Source organism: Salvia splendens, chromosome 19 (assembly GCF_004379255.2).
Source record: "Salvia splendens isolate huo1 chromosome 19, SspV2, whole genome shotgun sequence".
Classification (NCBI taxonomy): domain Eukaryota; kingdom Viridiplantae; phylum Streptophyta; class Magnoliopsida; order Lamiales; family Lamiaceae; genus Salvia; species Salvia splendens.
In genome coordinates, this window is record NC_056050.1 from 19,322,251 (window position 1) to 19,340,077 (window position 17,827).

The window sequence follows — 17,827 nt, forward strand, 5'->3', positions numbered from 1 at the left end:
TAGTAAATGAGACATTTAATGATAATATTAAATGAGTGGCGGATTAAGTAATATCGTTCAAAAATATGATTCTACAAAGCAAAAAAAAAATACAAAAACCATATTTGATTATAAACGGCTATACAAATACTGAATATTTATGAATTTTTAAAGTGTTCAAAGTAATACTACTATGTCGCTATATGTACCTAATCTATTCAATTCAATCCCGCCATATATAGAAAAAAAAACCCTAGCCTCCACTCTCCCTAAACCCTTCACTCTCTCTCATCCTCTGCAACCTTCCGCCACAAACAATGGGCGCTCAATCAATCAAATCCAACCTCGTCTTAATCCTAGACTTCGGCTCTCAGTACACGCATCTCATCACCCGCCGAATTCGCGCCCTCAACGTCTTCTCCCTCTGCATCAGCGGCACCTCCACTTTGCAATCCATCGCCGAATTGAACCCTAGCGCGATCATCCTCTCCGGCGGCCCGCACAGCGTCCACGCCGAGGGCGCGCCCTGCTTCTCCCCCGAGCTCATCCACTACGTGGAGTCCAAAAACATCCCCGTTTTGGGCATCTGCTACGGCCTGCAGCTAATCGTGCAGAAATTGGGGGGCGAGGTTAAGGTTGCCGGTAAGCATGAGTATGGAAGGATGGAGATTGAGGTGGCCAAGGCTGACGGATTGTTTGGGAATAAGAAGGTTGGGGCTAAGCAGAGCGTGTGGATGAGCCACGGCGATGAGGCTGTCAGGCTGCCTGAGGGGTTTGAGGTGGTCGCAAGGAGCAATCAAGGAGCCGTTGCCGCCATTGAGAATCGAGCTAGGGGTTTTTATGGATTGCAGTATCATCCCGAGGTATTCAATTCCCCTCTGTTTCGATTTTGTTTGGAATATTTTAGGTTACTCTGTTTTTTTAATTGAAAAAGTTAGTTGCTTGAGATGTTAATGCTAATTTGTCAGCTGGTTTAAAATGAATTTTCTTTTTGGCTTCTCTTTTGTTATCTGTTCTTGTCGGCTGAGATGTAAAGTGAGTGTGGTGCTTTGGGTAATATAAATATTCTTTGCAGGTAACACATTCACCGGAAGGAATGGATACACTCAAATACTTCCTGTTTGATATTTGTGAAATTAGTGCTAGTTGGAAGATGCAAGACATTCTTGATGAGGAGCTGAAGGTGATTAAAAGTAAAGTCGGTCCCAATGATCTTGTCATCTGTGGACTGTCTGGTGGGGTGGACTCAACGGTTGCGGCTACTCTTGTGCATAAGGCGATTGGTGATAGGCTTCATTGTCTTTTTGTTGACAATGGGTTGTTGAGGTTCTCTTGCTATGGATGCTTATTCAATTTATATAAGTGATTTTGGTTTTATGCATGTTCTTGATGATATGTTTGATGGTTATTGCTATCCTGATTCTCTTAGTTCGCTCCTTGATTCTTCTATAGGTGGCGTGAGAGGGAGAGAGTGATGGAAACATTCGAGAGAGATCTTCATTTACCTGTTACGTGTGTTGACGCATCAGAGAAATTTCTCAGCAGGCTAAAGGGTGTTACAGAGCCTGAGAAGAAAAGGAAAATCATTGGGGAGGAATTCATCAATATATTTGATTCTTTTGGTCAAGAATTGAAACAGAAATATGGAAAGGAACCTGTGTATTTGGTTCAAGGAACCTTGTACCCTGATGTGATTGAATCCTGCCCTCCTCCTGGAAGTGGAAGCACTCACTCTCACACAATCAAAAGTCATCATAACGTTGGAGGGCTTCCCAAGAACATGAAACTGAAGCTCATCGAGCCCCTTAAACTTCTGTTTAAGGACGAGGTATGAGTTTAGGTTTTTACTTTTGTGTGTTTGGTATTGTGCTTCTTCTGCGTTGATATATTGATGCTTTATGTGAATACTTGGCCAGGTTCGTGAACTGGGAAAAATCATGGGTGTTCCAGAGGGCTTCTTGAAGCGCCACCCCTTCCCTGGGCCTGGGCTTGCAGTTCGTGTGCCTGGTGACGTTACATTGGGAAACCATTTGGACACCCTCCGTAAGGTATATAATAATCGTGTCTTGCACATCAACAAGGCACTGAGCTTGCATTGTAAGTAGTTTTCTGACTGGTGATCTGTATTAGGCGGATGAGATTTTCATTCAATCGATCAAAGATGCTGGGATTTACGACAACATATGGCAAGCCTTTGCTGTTTTCTTGCCTGTACTAACTGTTGGTGTGCAAGGAGATCAAAGAACGTACAGTCATGCCATTGCACTAAGAGCCGTCACCAGTCATGATGGAATGACTGCAGATTGGTTCGTATTCTCCTCGCTGTTAACAATCTTTTCTGCTCATATATAGACTGCTGAAAAATGAACTGTCTTTTGTTGCAACAACCAGGTATGACTTTGATCACAAGTTTCTGGCTGAGTTATCCACAAGGATTTGCAACGAAGTGGTTGGTGTAAATCGAGTTCTTATGGACATTACTTCGAAGCCTCCATCGACTATTGAATGGGAATGAGTGATCAAAAAGTTATGAAATCTGTCCCGATTTTATGTTGGAAGTGTAATATGCAATTTATTTTGATGAAGATGTTGATTGAGAATTAAGACAACTTCTGTGGTATATTAGTGTTTCTTTGCATTTTACAGTTTTCTTTTCTTGCATGATGGATTATATTTCTAAGTGCAGTTCTACAGACTCAACAGTCAAAGTGAAGATGTAGAATGAGGCATCGTGTCTGTACTATATGAAAAGACAATCTTAGAGCATCCGCAATAGGAATAGCCCAGCAATAGCGCAACCATAGCCTAGTCACAAACTCCTCCTGCCACATCATCAACACTAAAAATCCACATGTCACATCATAAATAGCCCAGCAATAGCCTAGCTACATCATAAATAGCTTAGCCACATCAATAGCCACATCACTAATAACAATTATATAAAAATGAAATAATTAACAATCACACAATATACAGAATTTAATTTACGAGACATATATGGGAAACATTAATAATACTATTAAAATTTTAAAAAGTACAACAATTTAAAAAAATTACAATAGTTTTAAAAAATTACAATAATTAACAAAAAAGTACAATAATTCACTCCTCTGCTCCGTCGTCGTCTCCTCCGTCGTTGTCGGCACCATCGCCTCCGCCTCCGTCGCCGCCGCCTCTACTCTCGGCGGCTTCCCTCCGTGCCGCCTCCAAATCCTCCTGCATGCTCAGGAGCAATGTTTGAAGCAAACTCTTCTCCACGGGGTCCACCGTCGCCCGCCATTCGGCCATCGTCTTGACCATCTGAGCGCGCGTTTGTTGACGCGCGAAGAATTTGAGATCCGCTGTGGATTGGCCAAGGGGGGATGCCGACTGGACCTCCTGGGAACCCCCGGCGACCCCCCTCGCCTCCCGTTGAGCCCGCCTGTGCCCAACCGGGCGAGTTCGACGAGCGAACGAACGAGGGGTCGGGACCTCCTGGGCCGTCTTGGGGAGGTCGTGGGAACCACTGCTGCTGCCGCTGAAATCACCGGTATAGTTCAGTCGTTGCTTCTTCGGCCAGCCAGCGTCGACACCTATTCGGAACTTCTCGGAGTCGTTCAGCACAAGATAGCAGTTCCAGTAGGTGAAGTCCTTATACACCCCCTTCAGGGGGAAGGCTTTCTCCGCTATCCTCCTGCAGTCTTCATCCGTTTGGCCACTGCTCATCATGCGAAGGGCGTTGGTATACAAGCCCGAAAATCGGGAGACCGCAGCCCTGATTCGGTCTCACCCCTTCCGGCAATCCTCCCCGGTGCATCGCCTCCCCTCCGGGCAAAACCTCTGGTAGGCTGCTGCTATCTTGCCCCACAAGTTGACGATCCTCTGGTTGTTCGAAACGAGAGGATCGTCGCAAACACTCACCCACGCCTTGGCCAGCGCGACGTTCTACGCGTCCGTCCACCTCCTTCGTACCGAGCTGTCGTCCTCACCAGGCTGCGAGGACTCGCCGACCCTCTTCCCCTTGTTTTTCTTCTTTGGGGCGCCACGACCCCGCCCTGCGCCCCCCCATTTGAACGGGAGCATCCGGGACACCGAGAAGATCTAACCCCAATTCATCGAAGAGAAAGTGTCAAATTGGGGCAACGGCTGCGCCTCCGTTGGGGTCGATGTGTGCGACCAACCAGTCAAAAAATCGAAACTGGGGCGATAGACGTCCCCCGGCGTCCCCTGTGTCGCCTGACTCCATCCACTTCCCACGGGGACCGGGGGAGTTTGAGCTTGAGACCCGCTACTCACTGAAGTAGGCTCGTTGTTGAGATCCATTTACCGTTGTTGATCTTGTACAGAAATTTAAATAGAGAGAGTACTCGTTAAAACAAGTGGTGCGAATGAAAATGACGTGCAAGGCGCGTATATATAGTGTTTCGGAAAAAAAATCGCGCTAGGCGGTGCGCTAGGCGATCCGGACGCTGCAATAGCGCCGAGCGGATCGCCCAGCACCTCCTAGCGCCACGGAACCGCCGAGCGCTAGGCGGTTTTTAAATCCGAAAACCGCTAGGCGATTGCAATAGATCGCCTAGCGCACCGCCTAGCGCCGGCGCTATTGTGGATGCTCTTACGAGTAAAATTTTTTAGAGTACAACTTCTTTTTGGTCCAAAACATATGGTCAAATTACGAATTTTGTCCATAACATTCATTTTCAGGTTTTTGGGTCCATAACATACGAAAATCGCTTTCGGTTAGGTCCTTTTTGGACGGCTTCGTTAAAATACGCAAGTCAACCATTAATTAGCAAAAGTTTGACTAAATTAAAAAAAAACTAGATTATTAGTGACTAAATAATTTGCTAATTATTTTCTTAAAAAACACCAATTATCTTTTTTTCTTAAAAAACACTAACATTTATTAATTGTATTAAAAAATAAAAACACTAACATTTTGTTCTTGTATTACTCTTACTCACTTTCTTCCCCACACAATTAGCGAAGAACCCTAATTCTTCGTCTGGTTTCCCCCATCCCTACAACACACCGACAAACCGTTTGAAATGCATCGGTCGACTTCCAGCGGCAATTCCGGCGACAACGGCAGTTGGCGCGACCTTCGATTTAAGACCCTGCGCTGCTTTTGTAAGGAGGTAGCGGCACTCCGAATCGTCAGTAGCGACATTAATCAAGGCGAAGCCTCTTCTTCGTCAACCTCAGTTGTTGCTTCTGATTTAGGGTTGGTTTTAGCAGAAATTAATGAAAACATTGAGGCTGTAGAGTTGATGTTGGACGAAATTAAAGCAGAAATGAAGGCAAAATTGGAGAAATTAGTGTATGTTGTTGTATATGCTCTATGTTTTGTAGTTATTGTTGGGTAATTTTGTATGGCGAATTAATTTGATGAAAATCCTAGTTTTGTCTGAATTTTGTATTTTGAGTTCGATGCATTTGCGAGCTAGCTTGCTTGCTTCTTCTTCTTTGGCATTCGAACATGTTTTTGTTCGAAATTGGGTTTGGAATTTGGGGCATAAATATGCAAAAAATATACATGCGAAAGCCATCCTTCATATTCATAAAGTACTTCAAACTGGTCCTAAACAAACGTTATGTTACTTGCAGCTGGTTGCATCTTCACATACCGTTTTGTCTGAATTTTGTATTTTGAGTTCGATGCATTTGCGAGCTAGCTTGCTTGCTTCTTCTTCTTTGGCATTTTGGGTTTGGAATTTGGGGCATAAATATGCAAAAAATATACATGCGAAAACCATCCTTCATAGTCATAAAGTACTTCAAACTGGTCCTAAACAAACGTTACGTTACTTGCAGCTGGTTGCATCTTCACATACCGTTTTATCTGAATTTTGTATTTTGAGTTTGATGCATTTTTGAGCTAGCTTGCTTGCTTCTTCTTCTTTGGCATTCGAACCTGTTCTTGTTCGAAATTGAGTTTGGAATTTGGGGCATAAATATGCAATAAATATACATGCGAAAGCCATCCTTCATATTCATAAAGTACTTCAAACTGGTCCTAAACAAACGTTACGTTACTTGCAGCTGGTTGCATCTTCACATACCAAAACAAAACAACACTCAAATCCAAAAACCAACAATCCAGCAACAGGCAAGAAAACCAGCAAGTATTCATTGTATATGTTACATGACAAAAAATCGATCACACTAAATCAATCTGTTTTCTTCATCAATATGTTTTCTTCCCTCCTTTCTTCTTCCGAGTGAGTGAGGATGAACCACGTTTCTTGTTGAGAGGGTTAGAGGACGAGCCACCGCCTTCGGGAAGCATGTTCGCGATCGTACTTTGACAACGTGCCCTATTGTGTCCCGGTTGGCGGCACAAACTGCACTTTGGTTGTTCCTCGGCACGATTCCGTTTCTTTCTCACAGTTGGCTCTACAAAACAATAATCAATGAATCAAACTAATTTTGTGAACAGGTTATAGCACAACAAATAAAAAACTCAGAATTCAAGAAGAGTCAATGTTAGTGAAATACCATTAGGCGCATCGGCAGCATCAGTGGCTTGGGGACATCTCCTCTTGTTGTGTCCTTTTTCACCACAAAGACGACAACTGTAATCTGCCATCAGGCCCTTCTTAGACATTTTCTTCCCTCCATCATCCTCCTCTCGGAATTCAACTGTAATCACACTCACCATTTACATACCGCTTTCCACCCTCTTCCAATGTCTCCATAACACCATTGTAGTGGATCCTTGTAGTGAATGTATCATCTGTAAGCAAAGGTGTCAACCATAAGTAAACAATAAAAACATAAAGTGGTCCAACATTTATACACAACAAACCCTATTAGTCCAACACATATCAAGACAAAAAAATTCATCCCTGTCGTCTGGTTTCCCTACAACCAGACCATCCACTTGTTTTCCCCACCACCAATTCTATCTATATTCGGTGGGACCACACTTACATACATATTCTATGGGACCACAATTCAATCTATTCCAATTATTACAAACCCTAGTTTTTTACATGCAACGAATAACTCATATGCTCAGTTCGAAACTAACCTTCTCGAAGTGGATTTCGAGGGGGTGGAACTGGAATTTCAAATGGCGGCTTATCTCTGAGGATTTCAACTGGCGAACTCAAATTGGATTTCGAAGAAGAAGCAGCAGCCTTCTCCTTAGGAGGAAGTGGGGGCTTAAGAGAAACCGAGCGGTCGAGTCTCATCTCCGTCCTCCTCTCTACTTTGGGAAATTTGGCGCCAGTCAGAGGTCGTCGGTCAGCCTTCGAAGAATTAGGGGTTGACATAGACCCGTCGTTACCGGAATGTAGCTCCACTTCGACTTCCGCGACGGAGCTAAGGTTCGACGAGGCCAACCCACCTTCGGGACTAGGGTTAGCTACACACGAACCATGACCCTTCTCGCCTTCATTCTCAGGTTCAGGTGGGTTTCGCGACGGCGATTCCCAACTCATGGCTGGAACAATGGTATATCGCCTCGAATCACCGGAAGATCGCCTAAGAGTTGGAATGTATCGCCCTGAAAGTGAGAACGACGCTTTGCCTTCTTCTTTTGAAAATGAGAGTTGAAGGCAGATAATTGGTTTTTAAGAAAAAAAGATAATTGGTGGTTTTTAAGAAAATAATTAGCAAATTATTTAGTCACTAATAATCTAGTTTTTTGTTTAATTTAGTCAAACTTTTGCTAAGTAACGGTTGACTTGCGTATTTTAACGGAGCCGTCCAAAAAGGATCTAACCGAGAGCGATTTTCGTATGTTATGGACCCGAAAACCTGAAAATGAATGTTATGGATAAAATTCGTAATTTGACTATATGTTTTGGACCAAAAAGGAGTTGTACTCAATTTTTTATTTTGATGGATCAAATTGGAATTCGAGGGAAAAGTGTGTAATCCACTACCACCAATGTGTAATCCACTACCACCAATAAAAATTACCGAAAATGGAAGCTCAAAAGTGCCTAAGTGTTGTGATTATATTGTTTGACATTACAGTTATTTTCTTTAATTTTGTAATAAAACTTACTTTTCTTATTTTCATTTGATTATATTGTTTGTCCTGTTCGCCGTTGTGGATGCTCTTATACTCCTTCCGTCCATGAAATATTGTCCAAGTTTGGCTCGATGCGAGTTTTAAGAAACGTGAAGAATAATGAGGTGAAAAAGTTAGTGAAATGAGAGTCCCACATATATATATTAGTTTTATAATAGAATGTGAGTGTAAAGAGTTAGCGGAAAGTGAGGTCCATGTAACAAAAATAGAAAAAAACAAAGTGAACAACTTTTCAAGGACGGGACAAAAGCGCAAAACTGGACAATATTTTACGGGTGGAGGGAGTAATAAAATGTGAGTGATAATGAGTTGGTGTAATATGAGGTCCACTACTAAAAATGGTAAAAAAATGAATGTGACAAATTTTGTAGGACGGACGAAAATGAAATTATGTGACAAACTTTCTGGGACGAATAAAGTAATAGAAAGTGAGTTGGAAAAGTTTGAATCCTACTTTTATATGGAGTACTAGTTTTATAATAAAATGTGAGTGAGAATATGTGGGGTCCACTATAAAAAATTAAAAAAAGATAAATTTTTAGGGACGAATAATAATAAAAATAAGCGCAAATATTTAGGCAAGAGTGTACTCCTATTTACTAGTAATCGAAATTAGGGAATGCTGATTTTCGTAAACACATTAAAAAATTTCTCTTTTGACCAAATTATGGTCTCTACATGTTAAAATTGAATCACAAGCGAACAGTACAAGGCGGGAATACGATTCCAACCATTATTCTTTCACCAATATATTTTCAAATTAAATAAATAAAAAAAGAATTCACAGAGAAAAAAAAAGAAAAGAAAAGAAAAGAAAAGAAAAGAAAGAATTCACATCATTTGAGCTAATGAGCTTTCTATTTTGAATCATGAGTCCCACGCTATCGATTTGCCTTTACTTGTAAAACCCCCTTCAATTACCAGCTGCTTTTCTCACTTTCCCCACATCCCGGAAACATAGAGGAAATAACGATTTAACGAGTGCGGTTTGGTTTATCCTCTGCATTTTCCCAACTATCCAGGTTTGTGAGTTTTCCCCGAATCTCTCAATTGTTTTTTTAGGGTTTTATCCGTTACTTTTGAATGTTCCGCCAATTGTCCTTTTATGTTTCCAAGGTCTCTTTTTTTCCAACCCAACCTTTTGGAATTTGTATGAATGATTAGTTGGAGGTTCTGGCATCAGTATGGCTAGGAGCGAAAATGTAAAAAAAAACACAAATCTCGAAGTTTAATGGGTAACTTTTTTTTGTGCTTTGCCATTTGAATGGTAATGTGGGATTCTCTGATTTCTGTTTAATAGTATGTTTGAATGTTGCTACTGTCCGGCATTGTAGATCTGCTTGCATTTCAAAAATATTTTTGTTATAGAGGTTATGGGTCATTTAAAATACGAGAGCTTGTATATATATAGCAAGAATTATAATGGAACAGGATAAAAATGCAGGAATTGTTTCGGTGCCACTGTTTATAGCTAGAAAAGATGCAATTCATTTGTTATAAATTGGTTTGAACAATGTGAATCTGCTGCCATTTGGCTGGACTAAGTTTTGTAAGCAATGAGTGTTTATTTTCAGTGACCTTTCTTGAGATTATTGGTAGTCATGCTTTCTGCGGAGCATTTTGGTCCCTGTACTTATCTAGACTATGCCTTGATTTATTTGATTCTTTCTTTACCACAATTTTGATTGATACTATTGTGAACTGGTTGTCTGGTCATAGCTAGTCCATGCTGAAATAAAATTGATTTTGTCATGTGCTAGTGATGCAGATGCATAGCTGATAATTCATCTTCTTAGTCACCTCTAGTCTTTTTTTTCATCTTTTCCATTTCTTTCTTTCATTTTTTTTTCCAAAATTTGATGGCTCAGCTTACTTTGTTTTGCTGGAAAGCTTCTCATATTGTGACCCAAAAGAAATGAATTCAGAAAATGTTTTTCGTTACATGTGATTCATATAGCTCTCTAGGTATTGATGTAGTGCAGGTGCTTATTTTTTGTATAGTTCGTTTAAAGCTACATGGTCAAAAGACTCAAAACACGATTTAGGGCCACAAGTAGGCTGTGAGATGGAAATCATTTACTACTAGAAAACAGTTACCAGGCAAAGCATTAAATTTGGCTCTAGCTACATTTGGCAAAGAATTAAAGTTTGAGATAATCCATATAGTTGTGATTATAGGATTTTACCTTATGAGATATTGGGCTATACTCCATTATGGTGCTAGTTTAAATAAAGACATTGATTTGGATGGATAACCAATTTCTTTATTTTCTTTTCTTTTTAACCAACTGATGTTTCATGGCTACTAATTCCTCTTGTGCGACCTTATAGTTGTTTAGCATTTGACTAGTAGTATATTTCATATGAACTAAAGTTTTCAGTGTTGTGTTCAGTACTGGACTTTCCAAGCAACTATCTAATTAGTCATGGATCCAAAGTCGGAGATTCATCCAACCGAACACAGGGAGGGTGCCTTAAGTGAAGTTTGTTATGGCAATATTTCTGGAAGAGTAGAAGTTTCTAATGGTCTTGCTGAAGGTAAAAGTTGTTTACAGTATTTTCATTAAGTATACTTTGTAAAATAGATTTCCCTATATATCTATGACTTTTCCCCCTATTGTTCTCCTGGTGCTCTTGCTGATGGTGTGACCTCTGGAAAATGAGAGGAGCTTAACCATGATATAAGTATTAACCTCTCAATCTGCCGAAGTTAGCACAAAAGTTTATATTTAAAGTTCCAGATGAATTGATATTAGCTGTGTTAATAAGTTTTTAAGTTCCTTCTTGCTAATTTTGAGCAACTTAAACTTTCCGTGGCAACTTTTCCAGTTAATCTGAAATAATATATGTGTTAATTGCCTATTTATTAAAGGTGAATCAAAGTGGGGAATATTCCCAGAATCTTTCTCTTCCTTTCATGCTGAACAATCTCTTACTTGGCCTCAGGCCCTCTGTATAGACTTATGAAGTCAATGTGAAAAGCAGTTCACACTATTTTTTCTCTTTGATCTGTCTTCCATGATGAACAATCCCTGACCTTGGTGTAGACATGAAAACTAGTTCATAGTTTTTTTTCTTTTTCTATCAAGAAGAAGTATCTCTCACTTGACCTTTGGCTTAGTTGTAAAACTAATTCAGTAGCTGTTCTCACTTGCCTCAAGTCAATGAACTACTGAACTAGGTGTTTGGATACCCCATATGGATAATTTGATATGGTAACCAGTTTAGCTATTTTGATACTATTTTTTTACTTGCATCATCTCCTCATGTAGGGAATGGGCATTTCTGGGACCTACCAGCTTTCAAGATTCCAGAATTGAAATTGGGTGATTTGGAGGTAACTTTCCTCCACTCAAAGTAGAATACAGTAATAATTATTCGGCATACTGTGCATGTTCTTATGCTTTAAGATGCTCGATGTCTGCAGAAGGTCTCCACACACTCACTTTTCACTATTGTCAAAAAGATATTGGATGACAGAATTGAGAAAAAGGATGAGGACATTCCTCAGGTATGCTGCAGCAATATCACCTTATAAGATCAGTTGTAAACATGTGGCAATTAAGTTGCTCATTTTAAACTGCATTTTCATTGTTTTTCACTGGCCATTTTCTTTCTTTCCTTTTCACTAGCGTGTCGCATCTGTGCTGAAACTAGTTGTGCAAGAAATTGAGCAGCGGGTTTTGAAACAAGCAGACAACACGAGGAAGGTAACACATTAACAGCAATTCAAAACCATGTTTTCCTTGTTGAACCTTTCTGACTATGTTTATTTTATAATTGCAGCAAAGCCGTCTGCACAAGTCTCGTGAAGACAGGTATTGCTCCAAAATTAAAGTATTGGAAACACTTGCAACTGGAACTAGTGAAGAAAACGAGGTATTAATATAGTTTTGATTGTGAAATGTGTGTGGTTTTCTTTTCTTTTTTTTTTCTTTTTTCTTCACACCTTTTAACTTTTTGGCAGGTTGTTGTGACCCAGCTTCAACAGATGAAGGTGAATATTTTACTGAAGGCAAATAATAATCTTGGAGCATTCACAATTTGGATGTTAACAATGATATACCAACAAGTTTAGAAGTTGGATATTGAGCAGAAATTATTTATTTGACAATAGATTTGTGACTTTGTTTTCACCTTTCAATAAGCTTTCTAGATTGGTGGTTGAGCATTGTCAGGATTCATTACCTTCCTTACCTATATGTTTTTCCCCATCTTTATAGTTAGTGGTTTTTCTCAGAGCAAATAGTTATCACCTTAAAATAATTTACTCCATGCTAGCTTTATAAACCACAGTGTTATTTTGATAACTCTGTTTAGATTATTGCTTGCAATTGTCTCCCAAAACAAAAATTTGCCTTTCTTAAATCTTTATTAAATTTCATTGTATTCTAGTTCCTTCATCCTTATGTGTTTATCTTGAAGATTTTGTTTAGGCGTCTTAGTCTTCAAGTTTATTTTTCCGTGACAGATTGAGAAGGCCAAAATTGAGGAGAATAAGAAGCATGAAGAGCAAGAATTAATTAAGCTGAGGAAAGAAAGGGGTGTCTGTGAGAGTCAAATTTTGTCACTAAACGAAAAACTCACATTAGCCCAAATCTCATATGAAGAGAATATCTTACAATTGAAGTCTAAGGCTGAGGAATCCAAAGATAAGCTGGAGAAGAAAATATTGAATATTGAGAGTCTTCTTACTGACTCAAGGAAGAAAGTAAAAGAGCTTGAGGACTCTTCAGAATCAAAACTTATGCGATGGAAAAGAAAAGAACAGAGATACAGGCAGTTCATAGATTCTAAAGTTGTATCGGTGCAGGTATGTTTCAAAATTAATGTTATAAATCTAACATAATGTCCCTCTCTTGATTCTCCATACTATAAAAATTCTCAGGAATTAAGGTTGGCATCTGACTCCATAAAGCAAGAATTCTCGAAGATAAAAAATGTCTATGCTGAAGAATTTTATAACTTTGGTGGGTAATAGTCATTTTCTTGTTCAAATGCTTGCAACTTACGCTTAATATCATTTGGTTATCCCTTATCTTTATTCTATTGATTTGAGCAGGATTAAATCTCAAAGGCTTGGTAGAAGCTGCTGAAAATTATCATAGTGTGCTTGATGAAAATCGGAAATTGTATAATGAGGTTCAAGATTTGAAAGGTAAGTTACTTCAGATATCATATATGCTCAGGTGCAAACAGAGTGCTCATTTGTCTTGGTTTATTTTTGGTAGGAAACATTAGAGTTTATTGTCGTGTAAGACCGTTCCTCTCTGGACAAAGTGCAAAACAAACAACCATGCAATACCTTGGTGAGAATGGAGAATTAGTTGTTATGAACCCCTCAAAACCTGGAAAAGAAAGTCATCGTCTATTCAAATTCAACAAGGTGTTTGGTCCTGCATCCACTCAAGGTTGTGACTTTAATTAAATGTCGATAGAAATGTCTATTTATGCTTGTTGTTTGGCTGTGCTCTCTGACTCTCTCTCTCCATAGACACAAATGTGCGTGTTTATAAATATATATATATATATATATATAGTATGTATATATCATTGTTTTTTTAATAATTTGGTTTTTGACTCTGAAATCTGATTCTTGTTGGCAGAGGAGGTATTTCACGATACTCAACCACTAATCAGGTCTGTCCTTGATGGGTACAATGTTTGCATCTTTGCTTATGGCCAAACTGGTTCTGGGAAAACTTATACAATGGTAAGAATATTGTAGTTAAAGATTGTGATGAGGTGTTATCAGCCCTACAGGATTATTTTGATGATGCCTTTTGAAATGTTTCCAGACTGGACCTAATTTGACATCAGTTGCGGATTGGGGAGTCAACTATAGGGCTCTGAATGATCTTTTCAATATCTCTCAGAGAAGACATAGCTCCATTGCTTATGAGATTGCTGTCCAAATGGTAGAAATTTATAATGAGCAAGTGCGTGACTTACTCTGCAATGACAGCTTTCAAAAGAGATATCCTTCCAGATTTTTTTTCTGGCACACATTTATGAAAGCATTCAATTTCTCTTGAAATTGCAAATATTCTTGATCACTTGAGTGAAGACTCACTACTACTTTTCTTTTACTTCTGGGCTCAATCTAATTGTTTCCCTTGACTTGCGTACACTTGGAATATGGAACATTTCCCAACCAAATGGGTTAGCTGTGCCCGATGCTAGCTTGCATCCTGTAAAATCAACTGATGATGTATTAGAACTGATGAGTGTTGGATTAATGAATCGGGCGGTAGGTGCTACTGCTTTAAATGAAAGAAGCAGCCGATCTCACAGGTGTGTGATTCGCAATATTATTGATTCAGTTCCGTTTTTATCAGTGGGTTATGAGTTCTAATTTTGATTTTTCCCAATGAGACAGCATACTCACTGTTCATGTCCGAGGGACAGATTTGGAGACCAATGCTGTTCTACGTGGTTGTCTTCATTTAGTTGATCTGGCTGGCAGCGAAAGGGTTGATCGATCTGAAGCAACAGGCGACAGGTTGCGTGAAGCACAACACATCAACAAGTCTCTATCGGCCTTGGGAGATGTGATCTTTGCACTTGCACAAAAAAATTCTCATGTACCATACAGGAATAGCAAATTAACTCAAGTTCTACAAAGTTCTTTAGGTATTGTAACTATGCTTCACTAATCACAGCTTTCAGTTGAGATTAATGTTATCTATGAAATTGTTTCAGTCCCCTTACAGTGGGTCTGTTCCTTTATGTGAATACTTATACTTCCTCTGTTTCTGCTACAGGTGGCCAAGCAAAGACTCTTATGTTTGTTCAACTTAATCCTGATGTAGAGTCCTACTCAGAGACTATAAGTACACTGAAGTTTGCTGAGAGAGTTTCTGGTGTTGAATTGGGTGCTGCTCAAAGTAATAAGGAGAGCAGGGGTGTCAGAGAACTTATGGAACAGGTTATTACTGTTTTTTGTTTGCCAATATTTCATGTTATAATTTTACTAGTGTTTGTTGTTTGGATGTTTGGCAAACTTCATCCTTGTATGCTAAATTGGAGTTCTGATCATCCCCTAATTGTTGGATCCAGATTTTACTCTGCTCCCACTGAACTCAACTTTAACTATAAACATAAATAAATGCTATTGGATCTTGGATGCTCTACATGAACTCTCGTTCTATCAGCTAGCAAAATGTTGCTTGTGGTCGTATGGATCATCTCATTTAGTTCAGGATGACAATTTCTTGTTTTATTCTTTTGCGATTATTATTGAGTACTGATTATTTGCTTGCTCCATTTGTTTGCAAGTTATGATTTCTTTTATATACATTGACTTGATATTAGTCATATATATTCCTGTTTCTGGAGAATAGAGAGTAACTAGCAATTGTCATCATGTGATGCATCTCCCAAAATGATGAAATTCTTATGTCTGTAAAAGTATTATTTGAGATGTTGGATTCGGTAACGTTGCTTTGCGTTCATATGCTGTTTATATAAATTAGGTCTGCAGAAAATCTCTATGCTCGTGATATTGTATCTATTCACTACGCATGATTAGCCTTTTACCTATGTATTATTTCAACAAGATTGTCTTTATCTATCGCTGTAAAATAGATAAATAAGCTAATTAAAGTCGTATTAATCGTACAGGTAACTTCTCTAAAGAATGCTGTTGCAAAGAAGGATGAAGAAATAGGGCGGTTACGGTCACTCAAAGCTAGTGGAGATGGTGAAAGAGGTAGTTTGAACTCAGCAAGGTGTGGCTCTGCCTCTCCAAGAAGACACTCTGCAGGAGCACGGCCAAGCCCAAAAGTTTCACAAGGGAAAAGTTCTTCCGAGAAGGTTGCTACAGATGAGGAAAATAACTCCGAGTATAGTGATAAGCATTCAGAGGCTGGTTCTCAGCAATCAGTTGATGAATTTAAGCACCACAAAGAATTCTTTCAACAATCACGACTCTCTGTTCTAGATGCTGACAGATTTCCGGACGACACTAGTTTAAATATTGATGCAGTGGATGGAGAAAAGAATCCCAACGATGATATAGAGATTCTGGGGTTAGGAGAGGATGACTCTGAAGAGAGACTTAGTGACATATCAGATGGGGTTCTTTCTATGGGAACCGAAACTGAGGGTTCAATTAACAGTATAGTTGAGTACACCCTTTTCCCCGATAAATCAAAGCTATCTAGAGAGACAGCTGAAAAGTAAGCATTTCCTTTGCACTTTTTGTGTTCTCCTATGCTGTTTCTGGAAATCAAAATGAAGTGTGTCAATTATAGTACTTGTCATGATGCATCAAGGTTTGATTCTTGAGTTTAGCATTAATTACGTGTATCTTCTTTATTGATCTCAGATCATGTGTGCCTGGTAAACATCTGAAACCACCAACGAAGCAGGCTCAAGCAGGATCTGCTCGATTGTCTCAGAGCAAGAGCGCCTCCAAAATTCCAAGTATGATCAAGTCTTCTATAAACTGCACTGAATTTGGTTAACATTTTACCTAGTCTGGATTTGAATTTATATGCTCCACAGGCTACAGAAGAGCCACCACGGCTGCAACGGGTGGCAGTTCTTCAGCTATGAAACCTTCCAAGAAATGGCATTAAGATATTGATGATGAATTAGGTGTAAGATTAGAATTGTTGTATTGGAAGAGTTCGTTTAGAGCCTTTTTATGCTGTAAAATATGTAGGAGTTAGGTCAGTGCTGCAAATCATTCTAGAATGAGGATGTCAAATGGAATTTGGTGGTGCTCTTTTTTGAAGCCAACCAAATTTAATCAAGTATTGATGCATGTTTGGTATTTATTTAAAACAAATTCAGAGCCTGCCCCATTTTCAAGTGTCTATACACTGTATTAATATGGTAAAGTTAAAACAAAGAAGAGAAAGGGGAAAGACATTAATATCATGTGATTTTATTTTCTTTATTTCAACAATGTCAACGACACACAATGACTTTAAAAGTTAGTTCTATGTATTCACAGCAGAACCAACACTACTATTGTACTTGCAGATTATGCCTACAAATTATTAATGACATGATAAACCATAAGTAGAATTAAACTTAAAATTAAGTATTGCTTGGGGCTTCCTTGTAGAGAAAACATCCCTCCAAAGAATTTTGGGCGAATGTTGCTTGAAAAGTCACTTGATCGATCACGGTATTCTTTAATAAAAGGCGAAAGAATAGTTCTAAATGAGTTCGTTCATCTTTTATGCAATAGAAACAAGTGAATTTAACCATCTCAGTAGATGTAAATATAATAGTAGATACAAAACAAGATTGTCTGGGTGGTGTAGTCGGTTATCACGCTAGTCTCACACACTAGAGGTCCCCGGTTCAAACCCGGGCTCAGACATTTTATTATTTGAACAAATTTCTTTTGTTTTGAAACAAAAAGATTAATTAAAAAGATATCGAAAAATAATCGCCGTTGCCGGGGATCGAACCCGGGTCACCCGCGTGACAGGCGGGAATACTTACCACTATACTACAACGACTTAATGTTAATTACTCATTATAAATAAATCTGTAGTATTATTTACAAGGGTAGCCATCAAATCTATTCGTATAAAATGGAAGTAATACACACCTTGAACCATAGACCAACAAATTATTTCGATATGATATACTCTATTCAATATTAAATATGGATATATTTGCTCTATTCAACACCTCACCAGTTTCACTTTGCTGGATTCTTTTAAAATATGGATATTTATTTTATTTTCTTATAAAAAAAACAATTGATTGTAAGAGAAAATGAGGGATAAAAAGAAATTCTCCCTCTTAAAAATTCCACACCTTTCTCATCTGTCGGTCCAGTGAGAAGAAGGGATTAAAAAC

General features: G+C 38.9%; 2 protein-coding genes, 2 non-coding genes and 1 pseudogene across 5 annotated transcripts; 3 read left to right on the top strand and 2 right to left on the bottom strand.

Moving 5' to 3' along the window:
* Positions 1 to 207: 207 nt before the first annotated feature.
* On the top strand, positions 208 to 2,622 carry LOC121779876 (GMP synthase [glutamine-hydrolyzing]-like). The gene is made up of 6 exons (XM_042177327.1): positions 208 to 842; positions 1,055 to 1,305; positions 1,432 to 1,807; positions 1,896 to 2,027; positions 2,110 to 2,285; positions 2,371 to 2,622. Exons 1-6 carry the CDS (start codon positions 297 to 299, stop codon positions 2,492 to 2,494), a joined length of 1,605 nt encoding a protein of 534 aa, XP_042033261.1. The 5' UTR covers positions 208 to 296; the 3' UTR covers positions 2,495 to 2,622.
* A 6,208-nt stretch (positions 2,623 to 8,830) lies between these two features.
* On the top strand, positions 8,831 to 16,810 carry LOC121780203 (kinesin-like protein KIN-14J). 2 transcript variants are annotated; one of them, XM_042177733.1, is made up of 19 exons: positions 8,831 to 9,024; positions 10,396 to 10,540; positions 11,275 to 11,339; positions 11,430 to 11,513; positions 11,635 to 11,712; positions 11,789 to 11,881; positions 11,970 to 11,999; positions 12,474 to 12,815; positions 12,891 to 12,972; positions 13,065 to 13,160; positions 13,234 to 13,413; positions 13,609 to 13,715; positions 13,801 to 13,979; positions 14,132 to 14,296; positions 14,382 to 14,635; positions 14,767 to 14,930; positions 15,626 to 16,182; positions 16,332 to 16,429; positions 16,511 to 16,810. In XM_042177733.1, the coding sequence occupies exons 2-19, from the start codon at positions 10,429 to 10,431 to the stop codon at positions 16,582 to 16,584; spliced, it is 2,760 nt and encodes a 919-aa protein (XP_042033667.1). In that variant the 5' UTR covers positions 8,831 to 9,024; positions 10,396 to 10,428; the 3' UTR covers positions 16,585 to 16,810. The 2 variants fall into 2 exon arrangements, with proteins under 2 accessions (XP_042033667.1, XP_042033668.1); XM_042177734.1 differs by lacking the exon at positions 8,831 to 9,024 and adding an exon at positions 9,219 to 9,237.
* A 279-nt stretch (positions 16,811 to 17,089) lies between these two features.
* LOC121780496 lies at positions 17,090 to 17,196 on the bottom strand (annotated as a pseudogene).
* Positions 17,197 to 17,265: 69 nt separating this feature from the next.
* Positions 17,266 to 17,339, top strand: TRNAV-CAC. Its single transcript has one exon. It is a non-coding gene; the product is annotated as a tRNA-Val (tRNA).
* A 70-nt stretch (positions 17,340 to 17,409) lies between these two features.
* Positions 17,410 to 17,481, bottom strand: TRNAD-GUC. The gene has a single exon. It is a non-coding gene; the product is annotated as a tRNA-Asp (tRNA).
* Between the last annotated feature and the right edge of the window lie 346 nt (positions 17,482 to 17,827).